Source organism: Mercenaria mercenaria, chromosome 6 (genome assembly GCF_021730395.1).
Source record: "Mercenaria mercenaria strain notata chromosome 6, MADL_Memer_1, whole genome shotgun sequence".
Classification (NCBI taxonomy): Eukaryota; Metazoa; Mollusca; class Bivalvia; order Venerida; family Veneridae; genus Mercenaria; species Mercenaria mercenaria.
Window position 1 is genome coordinate 41,501,470 of NC_069366.1, and position 19,146 is coordinate 41,520,615.

Here is a 19,146-nt window from a genome sequence, read left to right on the forward strand (position 1 = left end):
AAATTGCCAAAAAGTACAGAAAACAAGTCAAATGTTTGACGTAAATCGGATTATCTAATTGATATGACAAATAAATTTATTTCATAACATGGTTAACATTTTATTTTTTAAATTAGTACTCAATATTTAGACAAAGAGTAAAGTTAAGCCAAATATTTTTTTCTTTATATTATCCTTATTAGACTCCTCCAACCCAGCAGTCGAAAACACTTCATTTGATTGAAGATATTGTTCATGCTTATACGCGAATCTACTGTCAAAATGCAAGCAATGCCTTCTGTCGTTTGAAGTATTTTACGCTATCACCCGATAGGAAGTCTACTACATGTAATAGTGCGGAAAGAACCTCAATTAAGTGAGAGCTATATCCCTGTAAAAAGTAAATAAATCCCACATAAATTAGATGTATATGAAGGCAAATAATGAATATTCTATATTCCAAAAGATGAACAAGCGATGGGAACGATTTGTAAGCTCGTACGAATAGGATTTTGAGCTGATTTGTTGATCATTTTATGAATGAATATTCGAATATTGGTTCGGAAGGTTGACCGAATATTCGAATACAAAAAATGCTATTCGTTGCCATCCCTACTCTAGAATGTTCACGAGCTTTTCCTTTGATCTGACCATGTGACCTAGTTTTTGACCCCATATGACCCAGATTCAAACCTAGGTAAACATTCTGACCAAGTTTCATAAAGATTGGGTCATAACTGTAGCCTCTAGTGTTCACAAGCTTTTCATGTGATCTGGCCTAGTGACCTAGTTTTTTACCCTACATGATCCAGTTTCAAACTTGACCTAGAAATCACCAAGATAAGCATTCTGACCAAGTTTCATAAAGATTGGGTCATAGCTGTGGCCTCTAGAATGTTCAAAAGCTTTTCCTTTGATCTGGCCTAGTGACCTAGTTTTTGACCCAACATGACCAAGTTTCAAACTCGGCTTAGACATCATCAAGACAAACATTCTGACCAAGTTTCATAAAGATTGGGTCATAACTGTAGCCTCTAGTGTTCACAAGCTTTTCATGTGATCTGGCCTAGTGGCCTAGTTATGACCCCACATGACCCAGTTTCAAACTTGACCTAGAGATCATCAAAAAAACATTCTGACCAAGTTTCATAAAGACCGGGTCAAAACTGTGGCCTCTAGTGTGTTCACAAGCTTTTCCTTTGATCTGGCCTAATGACCTAGTTTTTGAACCCACATGACCCAGTTTCTAACTTGACCTAGAGATCATCAAGACAAACATTCTGACTAAGTTTCATAATGATTGGGTCACAACTGTGGCCTCTAGAGTGTTCAAAAGCTTTTCCTGTGATCTGGCCTAGTGACCTAGACTAAGTGTTTGATCCAACATGACCCAGTTTCTAACCTGATCTAGAGATCATCAAGACAAACATTCTGACCAAGTTTCATAAAGATCATTGGATCACAACTGTAGCCTCTACAGTGTTCACAAGCTTTTCCTGTGATCTGGCCTAGTGACCTAGTTTTTGACCCCACATGATCCAGTTTCGATCTTGACCTAGAGATCATCAAGACAAACATTCTGACCAAGTTTCATAAAGATTGGGTCATAACTGTTGTTGCCTTCAGTTTTGTTAGAATTACTTCCCTTTTTCAGATTTTTAAGATGCATAGTTTTTGAAGCCCCCAAAAAATTCGTTTTTAACAGGGTTCAATGACTTTCTATTGCTCCGAACTTGTGCGCCAAAAATTGATACCTTTATTCTATATATTTAGGGTGAATAATTTGTTTCTAGTGCAGATGTATGAACACTTTTTTTACAACTAACATTTTTTTACAATGTTGTAAGTGAAAGCACAGTAAAATGTATACATTCATGTACTAGCGCAATAATTTAGAGCATAAGAAAGCCATTGAACCCTTTTTTGTTTTAAACTTAGCATTAGAACATATGTTTTTGGGCTTCAAAAATTATGGGTCATAAAAATCTGATAAGAGAAAAATAATTCTACCAAAAATGAAGGCAACCAAGTTATTTTAATTTTAATTTGTATCATATGTAATGCTTAATAAATGGACCAAGTTTGAAAGAAATATCTTCATTATTTTTCAAGAAATATTAGTTTTATTGCCGAAAGCCCGATCGGCTATGTTACCAGCCTGATAAATATAAGGAAGTGTCTAGTCGTCCGGTTAACTGGACGACTAGCATGCGTTCTAGTTGTCCGGTTACCGGACGACTAGAAAATCTTCAGGGGATTTTCTAGCCATCCAGTAATAGATTTTCTAATGAATAAGTTATGATTTTATTTAGTTTAGTTTTAATGCTATTTCCTTATGATATCGATACTTATCTGCAAACAGTTTTGAAATGCTTTAATTTTAATATTCAAAATATTTTAATGATTAACTGTTTTAAATGACATTCAGGGTTTCCACTGGGCACCTTTTTTTTTTCCGCCACTTAAATTTTTTAAAGAAAAAGTTGCGCGCGGCGGACGGAGGATAAATAATGTCGAAAAAATTAGAATGAATATAATATCTCTCCATTAGTTCAGTTTTTAAAAATTATTTTTCTACATTCCACAAATAACTCAACAAGCAGATGCATATACACATTAACATTGATTTATCATGTAAGGATAAGTAGTCAGTTCAAAATTATATACCTTTTTTTTTCAATCTCTTTTTCATTTCATACTTTAACCATGCAATTTGCTCTTGAACCAGCCTATCCTAAACAAATCTATAAAACTATATAGAGTTTACCAATTTTGAATTATCTCCCTTTAATGGTCATTTTTCACTACTAAGATGTTTCTAAAACATGAACATTTAGCTCTTTAATTTCTAACTTTTTATTTCAAAATTTATATAAGGTCATTTATCCAAAACAGCGTGTTTTATTTTATTTTATGGCTTTTGAAAAGCTTTTTAAAAAGCTTAAAGTTTTCGTTTTTTTTATAAATCTGAATTTCTATAACCTTTCATACATAAAAACATATAGCGAAAATACCACCTAAGGGTACAAGTAGCTCTTAATCTGATGCCCTTTGATGGGGCTGTGTATCAATGCTATACGTTTGGACACGTAAAAGAACCAAAAGACCTGCTATAGTTCATTTGTATCTCAAAGATTCTTCGACTGAAATTTTATGAACGCGCTTAATTACGCGACTGAAATTTACGAGTGGATAGATTTATTTAAAAGTAATATTTTTTTAGTCTCAAGAAAATGGGTGGGGCTTTAGACGAAGCGCTCAGCAAATATTTCATTTCATTTGCTTTCGTAATAGTATGCGGGGCTTAATTTGGCGAATCAGATTGACTGATAATCGGCGAAGTTTTAAATTATGCCCAGAGGTGTAATTCGGTATCGACACGGTGTATTGTCTTCGTGTATTGCTAAATATCGGATTACCCGTGACACACTGTGTATAATATTATTGATCGGTGATAGTCGGCACGATTCTATTGTAACGGTGTTGTTTGATACGATATCCAGTAGTAAAACAGACCACTATACAGGTTTACCTCGGATGGATGTTTATTTTACGTAAATTTAAAATTGTTAACTGTGGAAATTTTTTTTCACCAATTTAATTTTTTTTTCGCCACAAAAGGAATTGGCGAATAGCAGCGGAAACCCTGACATTTAATTTCAATAGTGGCAGTGTGATGTTATTTTTTTTAGAACAACAGTAATTAAGCGTTCATAATTAAACCATTTAGGTTCGATATAATTGTCAAAAGTAATTAATTAATTCATTGCTTGATTTATAAGCTTTCCATTTTCATGGAGGAGAAAGTTGAAGAAATAATTGAAAAAGAATCTGGAATAAAAGTTAAAGCTAGGAGACTTAGATACAGAGACAGTAACAAACCCTTACCTATAGTGATAGTCTCCTGTGACTATCAAGAGAATTTACAAATTTTGTTCAAGAAAAATATCACCATCAACAATAAAAAGGTTTGTGCAGAGGGATACAAAGGAAAAACGAATTTACCTACAAGGTGTTATAACTGTCAAGAATATGGTCATGTTGCTGACTTGTGTACAAAAGAAAGCAAATGTGAAAACTGTTCATTAATAGCTCACCCAGGTGAGTGTACAAACTCAGTTAAGTGCTTCAGCTGTCTAGGAAGTCATCCTGCAGGATCAGCAAAGTGCTCTGCTTTCATTAATTTGAAGCAGCGCCTGCACAGCCGAATTTAGACAATCTATGATTTTTTTTTTGATTTTTTTTTTTTTTGGACATTTTAGTCTTTCATAATAAACAGCTTCCCTGAGAAAAGAGAAAAAAAGTACAAATGAATAAGCACATTGAGGACAGTACATGAGATGACAAAACACATTGAAGTACATGAGATGACAACAATATTTTCATTCGCACCCGAGTCCATTGCTACATTATAGCGAAAACGAACTACACACACACACACTTTTTTCAAAAAATATATATATGAATACTGATTTGTGTCTTAAGAATTAAAGTTTAGGCAGTTAGAAAAACATCACTTTTTACAAATAATATGGACGTTCGGCGATCAATCATTCAATTTTTTATCATTTGTTAAAATAGAATATCAACAGATTTGTATACAAACACGATCTCATTCATTATATCAACTAAAAATCAGGTAAGTATTGATACCTTAAGTGAATAACATTTAAAACTTGACAAAATCATTATTTATTCATTAGGAAATTAATTACCGGAATACTAGAAAATCCCCTGAGGATTTGCTAGCCGTCCGGTAACCGGACGACTAGAACGCAGACTACTAGACACTTCCTAAATATAATGTTGTTGTTGTTATAATGCACAGAGAGACATATGAGGTTTGGCAGACTTTTCATCCCCAACACTTACCGATAGCGTTTGAAGAGATTTCGCATTCTTGCATTTGCTTTGCAATGTCTTGAATATATGATAATCTGATAATTTATCAGTGTTTATTAGATTTTGCTTTCAGTTGTTGTTGCTCAGCCTTCAGAACAGGGTTGTCAAAATTTTACGACTTTAACTACATTTTTGAAGTACATAAATGTAAGATATTTTTCGCATATAAAGCAACTAATACAATAATATAAAAGAGCAACAGTTTTTTGTAAATGCCTTTACAATCTTAATATGTTTTAATTATTTAATGTCGTAAAAGCGGTGTTTAAATACAAATCTCCGAGTATGTCAAGTACACGAGCGCAGACTCTTAGTCTCTACAGGAGGCTAATACGGGAATGCAAGAAGTTTAATTCTTACAATTTTAGGTAATTTTTACATAAAGTTGTTAGATCGTATTTGACGAATTCCAGACGTTTCACCCCCAAGCCTTTTCCTCCCCTAGACATTTCACCCCCAAGACATTTCCTCCCAAGACTTTTCACCCCCAATTTTACAAACCCTAGACTTTTCACCCCCAATTTTTAATATACTGAAAATATCGTGAAATATTTTGTTGTTTGATGTTTGAAATCTTTTTTATATATTTTGTATAGGTTGTTACAGCATTTATGAAGATAATTTGTTACTTTATGGACCATAATTCTATAAAATGTACACTGAATTTAGGGTAACATACATGTACATGTAGTCAACTTAATCAATTGATCTTTTTAAATGTCAATTTGTTGAGATTTCTTAATGATTAATGTTTTTTCTATGTTATTCAAATGGATTCAAGTTTTAATTATGTAATCTAATAATGAAATATATGAGTAGATTTAGATTACAATAGTAGATGTAAATATTATATAGGGGATAGAATAACAGAGGGTATATGTTTATCCTTTAGTATAATAATGGCAGCCCAATTGTGATAATATGTAATATGGGTATTTACTACATGTATTTATAAAGTGCAATATGAAGTGGAATTTATTTTTATGATATATTTTTATATATTCAGCAAGATATAATAGTCTCAGGTAACTCCGTATTTAGTGGCAACATTCGATATGTTTAATGTTATTATATGTAATACATATATATGTACTGTGATGTTATTTATGTATGCTGATGAGACTGAAATAAATAAATAAACTAATATTACAATTTGAAAGTCATTCATTTCATTGTAGGTCAATATTTTCAAGTCTTCATAGGTGTTGTGTTTAATCAACACCTTTTAATTGACAGAAATAGTCAATATTTTAAACTCTTCATAGGTGTTGTGATTTGACAGGAATAAGTGTTAAAATATAAATGGATTAACTGGCTAACCTGTAGTATATCAAACTTTAATTAATCTAAACCTTGACTGATCTTATGAAAATCAAAAACAAACAAAATTATGCTCATCTCTCAAAAATGAAATTAGTTTTTATGTCGAAAGCCCGATCGGGCAATGCTACCAGCCTGTCAAACCCCTTGCGGGAACGTAGACGTTTTGCGCGTCAAAATCATAAAGAGAAAGAATACAAAAAAAAGATAATATATTTAGTATAAACAACTCATAAAATTTGAAGTATTGAAATTTTGACCCTCATCTTTCTATAATATTTCCACGCGCCACCATTAATATATCGTTTTTAAAAAGATTATACTACTGGTACTGATGATAAACTCGAACAGATGATAAAGTCGACCACTTTCAAATTATTCAATTGCAATTGGTTTTTAGCTCACCTGAGCACATAGTGCTCAAAGGTGAGCTTTTCTGATCGCCCTGTGTTCGTCGTCGTCCGTCGTCGTCAACAATTTGACTGTTAACACTCTAGAGGTCACAATTTTAGCCCAATCGTAATGAAACTTGGTCAGAATGTCATCCTCAATAAAATCTTGGACAAGTTCGATATTGGGTCATCTGGGATCAGAAACTAGGTCACCAGGTCAAATCAAAAGGAAAGCTTGTTAACACTCTAAAGGTCACAATTTTGGCCCAATCTTAATGAAACTTGGTCAAAATGTTACCCTCAATAAAATCTTGGACGAGTTCAATATTGGGTCATCTGGGGTCAAAAACTAGGTCACTAGGTCAAATCAAAGGAAAAGCTTGTTAACACTCGAGAGGTCACAATTTTGGCCCAATCTTAATGAAACTTTGTCAGAATGTTACTCTCAATAAAATCTTGGACAAGAATGTTAATCTTGATTGTCTCAAGGTCCAGTTTGAATCTGGGTCATGTAGGATCAAAAACTAGGTCAACAAGTCAAATCAAAGGAAAAGCTAGTCAACACTGTAGAGGCCACATTTATGACCATATTTTAATGAAACTTGGTCAGAATGTTGATCTTGATGATCTGTATATCAAGTCCAAATCTGGGTCGGGTGGGGTCAAAAACTAGGTCACTAGGTCAAATCAAAGAAAAGCTTGTTAACACTCTAGAGGCCACATTTATGACTGTATCTTCATGAAACTTAGTCAGAATGTTAATCTTGATGATCTTTAGGTCAAGTTTGAATCTGAGTCTTGTGGGGTCAAAAACTAGGGAACCGGGTCAAATAAAAGAAAAGCTAGTTAACACTTTAAGATCACATTTATGAGCATATCTTTATGAAACTTGGTCAGAATGTTAATCTTGATGATCTTTAGGTCAGTAGGTCAGGTGAGCGATACAGGACCTTCATGGCCCTCTTGTTTATATAATTGAACATGCCGTCTAATAGCAACCATTTTCATTACTTGATCGGGAATGACTGTTGCATCATTTTTGGGAAAGTTTCACTATAATACTATGAAGATTTTTTTTAAATGACAAAGTGGCCGAATTTATCATAGTCAACGTTCGCACAGTCCCCATTTTACGTACCCCTTTCAGGGCCTCGCTTCTTGTGAGTTTGCTTGCTAAATATAAATTTAAATTATGTCAATTATTCAGTAAGAGCTAAGCTTTATTTTGATACCAACCGTTGGTAACAATTTGCAGAAATAAAAAAGTGACAGGTAAAAAACATCATTTTCTGTCCGAGTTTATCATCAGTACCAGTAATCCAAAATGGCTGATATCAATAACAAGAAATGATAAGAAAGCCATGAAAAAAAGCTATAGTAAGTGAAATAAGTAAGTTTACAACATCATTTATGCATGTCCTAACATGCATTCCTTGATGCCTCTTAAATACTTTCGTAATCCTAGCCTATCTTCAAAGGGTTGTCTAGGAATACGGAACTTCCGTAATCCTAGTCTAGAATCTGAGGCTAGGATTATGGTACCGTGATCGTAGCCACTGCCTTCAGAATGACATGGACCAAAGATCTATGAAAATAAATAGATCGGCAACTTGAAAGGCATATGAGCAAATCTCACCAACATCACGTGGGAACTGAATGAGATCTTGTTTTACCGTAGTCAAAATCATTCGACGTTCAGATTGTTTTATATTTATGATGGGGCAATCTAAACGCCAAAACTTTGAAGGACCAAAACAATGGAAGATAAATCACAGTACAATCTGTTGGGAATGTTTTCTGGTACATGTACCAGGGACTACCTTAGCCTGGAAATTTAGGGAGAAGTGACTTCTCCCTCCAGGGAAAATAGGGAGCAGTTTTGAAATTTAGAGAGAAGTTTAGCAGACGTGAGCACGACATTGCTTACATACTTTAAGGCATCGCCACAGTGGCAGCCATTTGACTCAAAATCTTATAGCAAATTTTCATAGAAAAAAAGATGACTAAGTGGTAACAATAAAGTCAATAATTTTGTCATAATTATGTTCTAAATATCTATGTGAACATATGCAAGTAAAAGGATGTGCATTTCACTACCTGTATTATGCCTTTATTCGACATTTTTCTCCGGCCAAAATGACAAAATTTTGCAATTTTACATGCAGTCAAACTCGATAATATTCAATACATTTAAAAGATGATTACAGCCAATTGTAAAGCAGACCGTAAAGAACAAAGTCTTAAGAAATTATTTTGAAATTTTACCTGATTACTGAATTATACAGAAAAATCCCAACATCATAAATTTATCAAATTTGTGTTATCTTTTCACACATAATTTACACGTATATAAACAGGTGATATTATAGGACCTTTTGTGTATACGGTAGGTTTACCTAGATAGCTGTGGTCAGTAATGCATGTACAAACAACATTTTAAATTAAATTTACACGGGGTTGTCTTTTTGTGTCTAATGCAATAACCAGGAACAATTTTGACAAAAATCCATAAGAGTTTGCAGCATACATATTGTACTTTAAAATGAACTAAATTTTGTCTTTGTAATATTTTTTATATTGGAGTTTGACTGCACATAAGATTTCAATATTTTGGGGTAAACTTTCGATCTAAACGAGACTCAAACATTTTACAAGCGGCATATGTACTATAAATCATCATATGCTTCTATGTTGATGATAATTTGACCGGCTGTTAAGGCTTTAGTGCAATTTTCAAGAGAAAAATACTCTGCCTTAAAATATGAACTGATATTGAGTTGTGACTGTGGCGATGCCTTAAATAACAATGACATTGTTTATTCAACTTTATTTTTAAAAATATCTATTTCTGATATATAGATAAAGACAATACAATGTTTCAATAGTGCATAAATCATTGATAACAGTGCATAAATCATTGAAACCATAACACAATACATCTTGTATCATCAAGCAAGCGGTAGTACACAATATATCTAACATCAAGCAACCAGTACTACACAATACATAGGTCTGATCTGTCATCAAGCAACCAGTACTTAGCATTTCCTGGATTTCTTCCTCCATAGGAGGACAGCTTTATCTATATTGAAGTCTTTCAAAGGTGGCCCTTCCTCTCAAACTCTCATCAACCTGTTCAAAGTTTCATTGTTCAGGTTTGTGCGCAGTCTGGACTTAATTCTGTTTTGGGTTGAAAACCCACGCTCACATGTAACACTGCTTACAGGAATCACGCAACACATTTTAAGGCATGTATATATAGTGGGTAACATGGACTCATGATCTTTTGTGACTTTTAAGCAAACCTCATGCAAGTTCAAGTCTTTATAACTTCCAATGACAAGTCTATTATAGGTAACATACTCTGATCTCAATTTAACAGGGTCAACATCAAAATGCTTTGCCAATTTCAATATTTCCTCTTTCCCAAAAGTTGATAAACATGACACATTTTTAGCTCATCTGATATTTTTTTTAAAAAATGATGAGTTATCAGGGGCGTCGGAAGGTATTTGATATTGGAGCCGCGAAAAGGGTAGGTACGGGAGGGGGGTACCCCTTCCCATAAGGGGGAACGGGGGTCTCCCTCGGAAAATTTGAAAAAAATCAGGATCATAAATGGCGAGTTCTGGTGCATTTTGTGGGTACTGAATCGCATCTCACGTCTCCAGTATTTTCTTACTATTTATATTCATGACTATAAGCAAAATAAACTGTTATCATAATAAATAATGTGTAACACAATACAAAGAATACATGTATGTTTTTGTATTTAATGTATTTAATATATATACTGAACAATAATCACTCATGTTACATTCAATAAACATGTTGAAGCTCAAGTAATGTCATTTAACAGTTTATAACATTCTCAAAGCAGTTCAATGTGAGACCTGTTATGTATAGTTGTGTAATTGGACTTATTCAGTTGACCTAGTGACCTACTTTCACATTTTTGAAGGTACAGGCTTCAAATTTGGACCACATGCATAGTTTCGTGTTCCGAAATGAAATTTGACCTTGATTTTGACCTAGTGACCTACTTTCACATTTCTCAAGCTACAGCCTTCAAATTTGGACCACATGCATAGTTTTGTGTACCGAAACAAAATTTGACCTTTACATTGACCTAGTGACCTACTTTCACATTTTTGAAGGTACAGGCTTCAAATTTGGACCACATGCATAGTTCTGTGTTCCGAAATAAATTTGACATTGATTTTGACCTAGTGACCTACTTTCACATTTCTCGAGCTACAGCCTTCAAATTTGGACCACTTGCATAGTTTTGTGTACCGAAATGAACTTTGACCTTAAGATTGACCTAGTGACCTACTTTCACATTTCTGTAGCTACAGGCTTCAAATTTAGACCACATGCATAGGATTGTGTACCGAAACAAACTTTGACCTTGACATTGACCTAGTGACCTACTTTCACATTTTTGAAGGTACAGGCTTTAAATTTGGACCACATGCATAGATTTGTGTTCTGAAGTGTAATTTGACCTTGATTTTGACCTAGTGACCTACTTTCACATTTCTCGAGCTATAGCCTTCAAATTTGGACCACTTGCATAGTTTTGTGTACCGAAATAAACTTTGACCTTAAGATTGACCTAGTGACCTACTATTAAATTTCTCAAACTACAGCCTTCAAACTTGATGCACATGCATAGTTTTGTGTCCAAAGAACTTTGTCCTTGAAATTGATCTAGTGACCTACTTTCACATTTCTCAAGCTACAGCTTTCGAATTTGGACCACATGCACAGTGTTGTGTACGGACATGAAATTTGACCTTGAGCTAGTCAATAAGTCATGAAATTTGGAACACTCAAAAATGGCACATTGGTGGGCGCCAAGATCACTCTGTGATCTCTTGTTTAGTGAGTTATTGCCCTTTGTTTATTTCTATAATTTCTATAGATTTATATAGGGAAAAACTTTGAAAATCTTCTTGTCCAAAACCACTGGGCCTAGGGCTTTGATATTTAGTATGAAGCATCATCTAGTGGTCCTCTCCCAAGATGATTCAAATTATTTCCCTGGGGTCTAATATGGCCCCGCCCCGGTGGTCACATGGTTTATATAGACTTTTTGGGGAAAAACTTTGAAAAACCTCTTGTCCAAAACCACAGGGCCTAGGGCTTTGATATTTTGTATGTGACATCATCTAGTGGTCTTCTACTAAGATTGTTCAAATTATCCACCTAGGGTCAAATATGGCCCCACCCGGGGGTCACATGATTTACATAGACTTATAGGGAAAAACCTTGAAAATCTTCTTGTCCAAACCATAAAGCCTAGGGCTTTGATATTTGTAATGTAGCATTATCTAGTGGTTCTCTACCAAGTTTGTTTAAATTATTCCCCTAGGGTCAAATATGGCCCCGCCCCGGGGGTCACATGGTTCATATAGACTTATATAGGGAAAAGCTTTTAAAATCTTTTTGTCAATAACCTACAACATTCAAATTTGGACCACATGTATGGTTTTGAGTGGCAAGATGAACCTTGACATGAGTTGACCTTGATTTTCACCTAGTGACCTACTTTCACATTTCTGTAGCTACAGCCTTCAAATTTGGACCACATACATAGTTTTGTGCACCAAAAAAAACTTTGACCTTGACATTGACCTAGTGACCTACTTTCACATTTTTGAAGGTAAAGGCTTCAAATTTGGACCACATGCATCGTTTTGTGTTCCGAAATGAAATTTGACCTTGATTTTGACCTAGTGACCTACTTTCACATTTCTCAAGCTACAGCCGTCAAATTTGGACCACATGCATAGTTTTGTGTACCAAAACAAACTTTGACCTTGATATTGACCTAGTGACCTACCCTAACATTTTTGAAGGTACAGGCTTCAAATTTGGATCACTTGCATAGATTTGTGTTCTGAAATGAAATTTGACCTTAATTTTGACCTAGTGACCTACTTTCACATTTTTCAAGCTACAGCCTTCAAATCTGGACCACTTGCGTACTTTTGTGTACCGAAATAAACTTTGACCTTAATTTTGACCTAGTGACCTACTTTCAAATTTCTCAAACTACAACCTTCAAACTTGATACACATGCATAGTTTTGTGTACAAAGAACTTTGTCCTTGAAATTGATCTAGTGACCTACTTTCACATTTCTCAAGCTACAGTTTTCAAATTTGGACCACATGCACAGTGTTGTGTACGGAAATGAAATTTGACCTTGAGCTAGTCAATAAGTCTTGAAATTTGGAACACTCAAAAATGGCACATTGGTGGGCGCCAAGATCACTCTGTGATCTCTTGTCTGATACATTTTCTTTAGCTACAGAAGCCTTGTTTCTGACAAAGGTCTTACATACACATATTTTGTATTGTCTTCTTCTGAGCTCACAAAGTCTAACAGTTTATCCCTGTAAACACCTTCAGCCTCCAATAGGTCTTCCAAGGCCTCACAAGTAGCAGACACAGCTGGGCTTATTCTGCTGAAATCAAGTGCACTGGTTTGAAATGTCTTACTTAGTCTTCCATTGAAAGGTAATATGTCCATCAACAAGTGTGTAAAACCTATAAACTTGTACTGTACAACTTCGTTTAATAGTCCTTTTGCTACACTGTTGGTTACAGCTTCATGTTCAAGTGTTACAACTAATGCAGGATACGAGCAGTACAAAACTTCAACAACATTCTGAAGTGAAAGCCATCTGACTGAATGGATGTTGGCAAACTTCAGGGATGGCAGATTTAGCAGAGACTGAATTTCTGATAATTTATTGGACCTCAAGGCAGAATTGGAGAAGTAGTAGAATATATTTGTGACTGTTCTACTGTATGATTCCAGTTCAGGGATAGATTTTGTAGCTTGGGAAGTAGCTAGAGAACAAGGATGAGCAGCACAATGTGCACCAATTAAAGAGGGAGCAAAGTCTTTCAGTCTTTTAACATGACCAAAATTGAGGGGAGTTGTCTGGGGGAAAAGTTGACTGTACATTCTGCTCAATGTTAGAGTTTTCAGCTTTGAGTGTGGAAGGTCAAGGTTTGAAAATTGCCGTGTTATATAAAGACGGGGTATGAAAAGTGGGGGCCAGGAAAAGGAGGACCAAAAATGACCAAAATTGGGGGGAGTTGTCTGGGGGAAAAGTTGACTGTACATGCTGCTCAATGTTAGAGTATCAGCTTTGAGTGTGGAAGGTCAAGGTTGGAACTGTGTCGTACAAAGACCTGAAAAATTGTACCGGTTGCTCCCTTGCTTGGCAGTCCCTTTACCTTTCAGTCATAGGACATGCATGTCTCAGGTCTCTGTTCATAGTGTTTCCATTTTTGGTGATGGACTCTGTGCTAATGTATTTTCTCTATTGTGCTGTCAAAGAATCACCATTATGCTTCTACCTCTACAGAATACTCTGCACAAACAATGGATTATTTTATGGCAGAGGCTATTGTACTGTCATATCCATATGTAATAGTCAGTTTTGGTGAAACCACTTAATTTCAAACCCACAAAATTAAATGTCTTCGCAGTAATACAAAAATGATATTTTGGTATGACTTTTGCTTTTGATTTTTCAGAATGTATGCACTTGAGAAAACACGCTATGAGTTCCGTGCTAATAAAGAAGTGACAGATCAGCAACAAGTATTAGCTCTGCTGGGTAAAGCACAAGAAAATCTAGATATTACAAAGAGACAGGTACAGATTTTATATTTCAGCCTATAAAAGCTTGCCTCCATATTTATGAATGTATTGTGGCGGAGGATCTATGAGTTGCCCTTTTCCATCTCTATGAATTTGTGTCATGAATATCTAAAAAAATATTGACCATAATTCATCAAACCTCACAGGATTTTTATTCGGCATGTGAAGTTGTGCACCAGGTGTTTTAATTGATTTCACAGAGCCACACCAGAGTTACGGCCCTTGACTTTGTCAAAAATATGCATAAAATGGTGCAAAAGTTTGTGTTGCCTGCATCTAAAAATGTATTTGACTTGAGAGTCATAAAACATTATAGGATTGTAATTATGTCCCCCTTGGAACAAAGAGGGGTGTATTAATTTGCAGATGTTGGTTGGTCGGTATGTAGACCAATCTGTTTCCGGATGATAACTCTAGAAGGCTTTGGCCAAGGATCATGAAAGTTGATAGGAAGGTTGGCCATAACCAGCACATGACCCCTATTGATTTTCAGTAGGTCAAAGGTCAAGATCACAGTGACCACAAACAGTTAAACGGTTTTCAGATGATAACTCGAGAACGCTTGGGCCCAGGATTATGAACATTGATAGGGAGGTTGGTCTTGAGCAGCAGGTGACCCCTATTGATTTTGAGGTCAAAGGTCAAGGTCGTGGTGACCCATAACAAACGGTTTCTGGATGATAACTCAAAAACACTTGGGCCTAGGATCATGAAAGTTGATAGGGAGATGAATCATGACCAGTAGATCTGACCCCTGTTGATTTTGAGGTCAGTAGGCCAGATGTCAAGGTCACAGTGACCCAGAACAGTTAAACCATTTCCAGATGATAACTTGAGAATGCTAGGCATAGGATCAGGAAACTTATTAGGGAGGTTGATCATGATCAGCAGACGCCTCCTATTGATTTTGAGGTCAATAGGTCAAAGGTCACATTGACCCAGAAAAGTAGAACTTTTGTGTACGGTGACCAAATGATTTCTGTTCCTTGTACAATTACTGAATGCATCAAGAGGACCATTTCGTGTTCTACGAGCTCTTTCATTATGCCCTCTTCGAAGAAGGAGGGGTATATTGTTTTGCAGATGTCGTTAGGTCGGTTGGAATGTAGACCAATCCGTTTCTGGATGATAACTCAAGAACGCTTGGGCCTAGGATCATGAAAGTTGATAGGAAGGTTGGTCATCACCAGCAGATGACCCCTAATAATTTTGAGATCTGTATGTCAAAGGTCAAGGTCACAGTGACCCTGAATAGTAAAACGGTTTCTGGATGATAACTCAATACCACTTGGCTTAGGATCATGGAAGTTGATAGGGAGGTTGGTCATGACCAGCAGATGACCCCTATTGATTTTAAGGTCAGTTTGTCAAAGGTCAAGGTCACAGTGACCCTGAACAGTTAAATGGTTTCCGTATGATAACTCAAGAACGCTTAGGTCTAGGGTCATTAAAGTTCATAGGGAGGTTGGTCATGACCAACAGATGGGCCCTATTGATTTTGAGGTCAGTATATCAAAGATCAAGGTCACAGTGACCAGGAACAGTTAAATGGTTTCCAGGCAATAACTCGAGAACACTTGGGCCTAGTGTTAGGAAAATTGATAGTGAGGTTGGTCATGACCAGCAGATAACCCCTATTGATTTTGAGGTCATTAGGTCAAAGGTCAAGGTCACATTGGCCAGGAACAGTTAAACGGTTTCTGATCTTCTTGTCCAAAACAACAGGGCCTACGGCTTTTATATTTGGTATGTAGCAAAATCTAGTGGTCCTCTACCAAGATTGTTCAGATTATTTCCCAGGGGTCAAATATGGCCCCACCCCAGGGGTCACATGGTTTATATAGACTTAATTAGGAAAAAACTTTGAAAAACCTCTTGTCCAAAACCACAGGGCCTAGGACTTTGATATTTTGTATATGACATCATCTAGTGGTCCTCTACTAAGATTGTTCAAATTATTCTCCTAGGGTCAAATATGGCCCGCCCAGGGAGTCAGATGGTTTACATAGACTTACAGAGGGAAAAACTTTGAAAATCTTCTTGTCCAAACCACAAAGACTAGGGCATTGATATTTGTAATGTAGCATCATCTTGTGGTTCTCTACCTAGTTTGTTCAAATTATCCCTCTAGGGTCAAATATGGCCCCGCCCCGGGGGTCACATGGTTCATATAGACTTACATAGGGAAAAACTTAAAATCTGCATGTCCATAACCTACATCATTCAAATTTGGACCACATGTATAGTTTTCAGTGGCAAGATGAACCTTGACACGAGTTGACCTTGATCTTGACCTAGTGACCTACTTTCACATTTCTGTAGCTACAGCCTTCAAATTTGGACCACATGCATAGGTTTGTGAACCAAAAACAAACTTTGACCTTGTTATTGACCTAGTGACCTACTTTCACATTTCTCAAGCTACAGCCTTCAAATTTGGACCACATGCATAGGTTTGTGAACCAAAAACCTTTAACCTATTAACCTATTTTTTTTGTGTACTGAAATGAATTTTGATCTTGAGATTGACCTAGTGACCTACTTTCACATTTCTGAAGGTACAGGCTTCAAATTTGGACCACATGCATAGTTTTGTTTTCAGAAATAAAATTTGACCTTGATTTCAATCTAGTGACCTACTTTCACATTTCTCAAGCTACAGCCTTCAAATTTGAACCACATGCATAGTTCTGTGTACCGAAATGAACTTTGATCTCGAGATTGACCTAGTGACCTTCTTTCACATTTCTCAAGCCACAGCTGTAAAATTTGGACCACATGCACAGTGTTTTGTACTGAAGTGAAATTTGACCTTGATTTTGACCTTGAGACCTTAAAATTTGGAACATTCAGAAATGGCTCAGTGGTGGGCGCCAAGATCACTGTGATCTCTCGTTAGGTTAATAGGTTAAAGGTCAAGGTAAGATTGAACCAGAACAGTAGAACTTTTGTTTACAGTGAGCATATAATTTCTGTTCCTTGTGCAATTACTGACCCGCCCGCTTAGCTCAGTAGGTAGAGCGTCGGTCTACAAATCGCGGGGTCGTGAGTTCGATCCTCGGGCGGGGCGTATGTTCTCCGTGACTATTTGATAAACGACATTGTGTCTGAAATCATTAGTCCTCCACCTCTGATTCATGTGGGGAAGTTGGCAGTTACTTGCGGAGAACAGGTTTGTACTGGTACAGAATCCAGAACACTGGTTAGGTTAACTGCCCGCCGTTACATGACTGAAATACTGTTGAAAAACGGCGTTAAACCCAAAACAAACATACAAATTGTGCAATTACTGAATGCATCAAGGGGGGCATTTCGTGTTCAAGGAGCTCTTGTTACATTTGAAGTTGTGCACCTGAGTTTCTGTTGGGATTTCAGTCAGCCAGACCAGAATTATGGTGGGAATTTATGTTGCATATATCTTAAAAAATGTTTGACCTGGTGTCATTAAACCTTTAGGAATATTATTGTGCATGTAAATTTGTGCACCAGAGTTTTGTTTTGGTTTCCACTCTGCAAGACCAGAGATATGGGCCTTCACAGACTTAGTCCAAAATATGCGTAAGGGCACAAAAGTTTGTATCACTTGTATCTCAAAAAGAATTTGACCTAAAACATTAGAGGGTTGTTATATAGCATGTGTAGGATACCTGGTGTTCTGTTTCACTCAGCCTGATCAGAAGTATGGTCTTTGACTTAGTTAAAAATGCGTATGTTGCACTTACCTTAAAAAATATTTCACCAAGAGTAATAAATAAAACCATGTACAGTTACAGGGAGGAGCAGGAGTGTATGTGTGTGTGAGGGGGGAGGGGTGGGGGTGGAGGGGGAGCATGAATGTCCTATGACCACACATCTAGTTTATCTCTAAAATGTCAATTGTTAATTAGTTATGTTTAATAAAAAGTAAAATCATTGTGATTCAGAGAGTTGTAAGGTATTTTTTTTTTTCAGATCCTAAGATATACAAAAAGTACTATGTTAATAAACATTTGATTTGAAATACATGTAGAAAGAAATATAACTTACATCACTCGGTACCATGTTTTTATAATTTCAACTTCTATATGATATTGATTTATTTACAGCAATATCCGTTGTGATATTATAATTTTGTGGACTGTCAATTCATGAAATCAAATAATGAATAAATAAAAAAAACAGTTTTTGTATTCACAAATGAAGAGCCATTTTGGTAGAAACCATGAGATTTTATTGCACATTGCAAACAAACTTTAAATATTTTATAGTAGATACAACTTACTGTATTTCAGGTTTTGATAGGACAGATGTATGGCGAGGGACATTTGATCATTGAAAATCCAGAGTATATGAAGAAGTCTTGATGTACATATTCCTTAGCTCAAATTCATAAAATAAATAAGTTCTGCCAATGATATTTAAGTTTATTCAAAATGTAGAGTGATACCAAAGAGAAACATTGTGTTACAATTTTTGTTAATTCAATGACTGTTGTTATAAATACCATAAGAGAGTATGGTGCTGCAGATGAAGTGATGGAAATATTGAGATCAGATTTGGATTTTGTCATGTGTCAGCTTCGATGTAAAATCAAGTTTTACTTGTTGTTATTTAATCACTACTGTTGTGGATCTTTATTAAACAGTTCTTCTGACATTGTTATAGTTTAACACAATCTGTCCTTAAAGAAATTTGACTTATTTGTTATACTAAAACCTGTCGGTTTCTGCACATACAATTGGATAATTATGTGGCTTGTGAAAACAATAGAAAACAGTAGCTAGATTTCTTTTACATGGCAAAAAATAGACAGAACCAAGGAGTAGCCACCTAACTGTAATTGGAAGTACATATTATATAAAATTAAGAAAAGTAATTTTAGCTAGA

General features: G+C 35.7%; 2 protein-coding genes across 6 annotated transcripts in view; one reads left to right on the forward strand and one right to left on the reverse strand.

Moving 5' to 3' along the window:
- LOC123549133 (phenylalanine--tRNA ligase, mitochondrial-like) overlaps nt 1-5,022 on the reverse strand; it is a 176,052-nt gene extending 171,030 nt beyond the window's left edge. For all 5 annotated transcript variants that reach the window (XR_008371509.1, XM_045336976.2, XM_053546631.1 and 2 more), the window contains exon 1: nt 4,852-5,022. Coding sequence is in view for 4 of the 5 variants with exons in the window: in XM_045336976.2 (XP_045192911.2) it covers nt 4,852-4,877 (26 nt within the window). In the remaining variant the exon portion in view is untranslated. The remainder of the gene's footprint in view (nt 1-4,851) is intronic.
- A 74-nt stretch (nt 5,023-5,096) lies between these two features.
- LOC128557944 (LYR motif-containing protein 4-like) lies at nt 5,097-18,913 on the forward strand. The gene is made up of 3 exons (XM_053546637.1): nt 5,097-5,249; nt 14,154-14,274; nt 18,552-18,913. Exons 1-3 carry the CDS (start codon nt 5,167-5,169, stop codon nt 18,621-18,623), a joined length of 276 nt encoding a protein of 91 aa, XP_053402612.1. The 5' UTR covers nt 5,097-5,166; the 3' UTR covers nt 18,624-18,913.
- The last annotated feature ends 233 nt before the right edge of the window (nt 18,914-19,146 follow it).

Bases quoted from the DNA above. Each gene is read 5' to 3' on its own strand.
- LOC128557944 (XM_053546637.1), top strand. From the start codon at position 5,167: ATGTCAAGTACACGAGCGCAGACTCTTAGTCTCTACAGGAGGCTAATA. The intron at 5,250-14,153 runs GTAATTTTTACA...TTGATTTTTCAG, and splicing joins TTTAATTCTTACAATTTTAG to AATGTATGCACTTGAGAAAA. The intron at 14,275-18,551 runs GTACAGATTTTA...ACTGTATTTCAG, and splicing joins TAGATATTACAAAGAGACAG to GTTTTGATAGGACAGATGTA.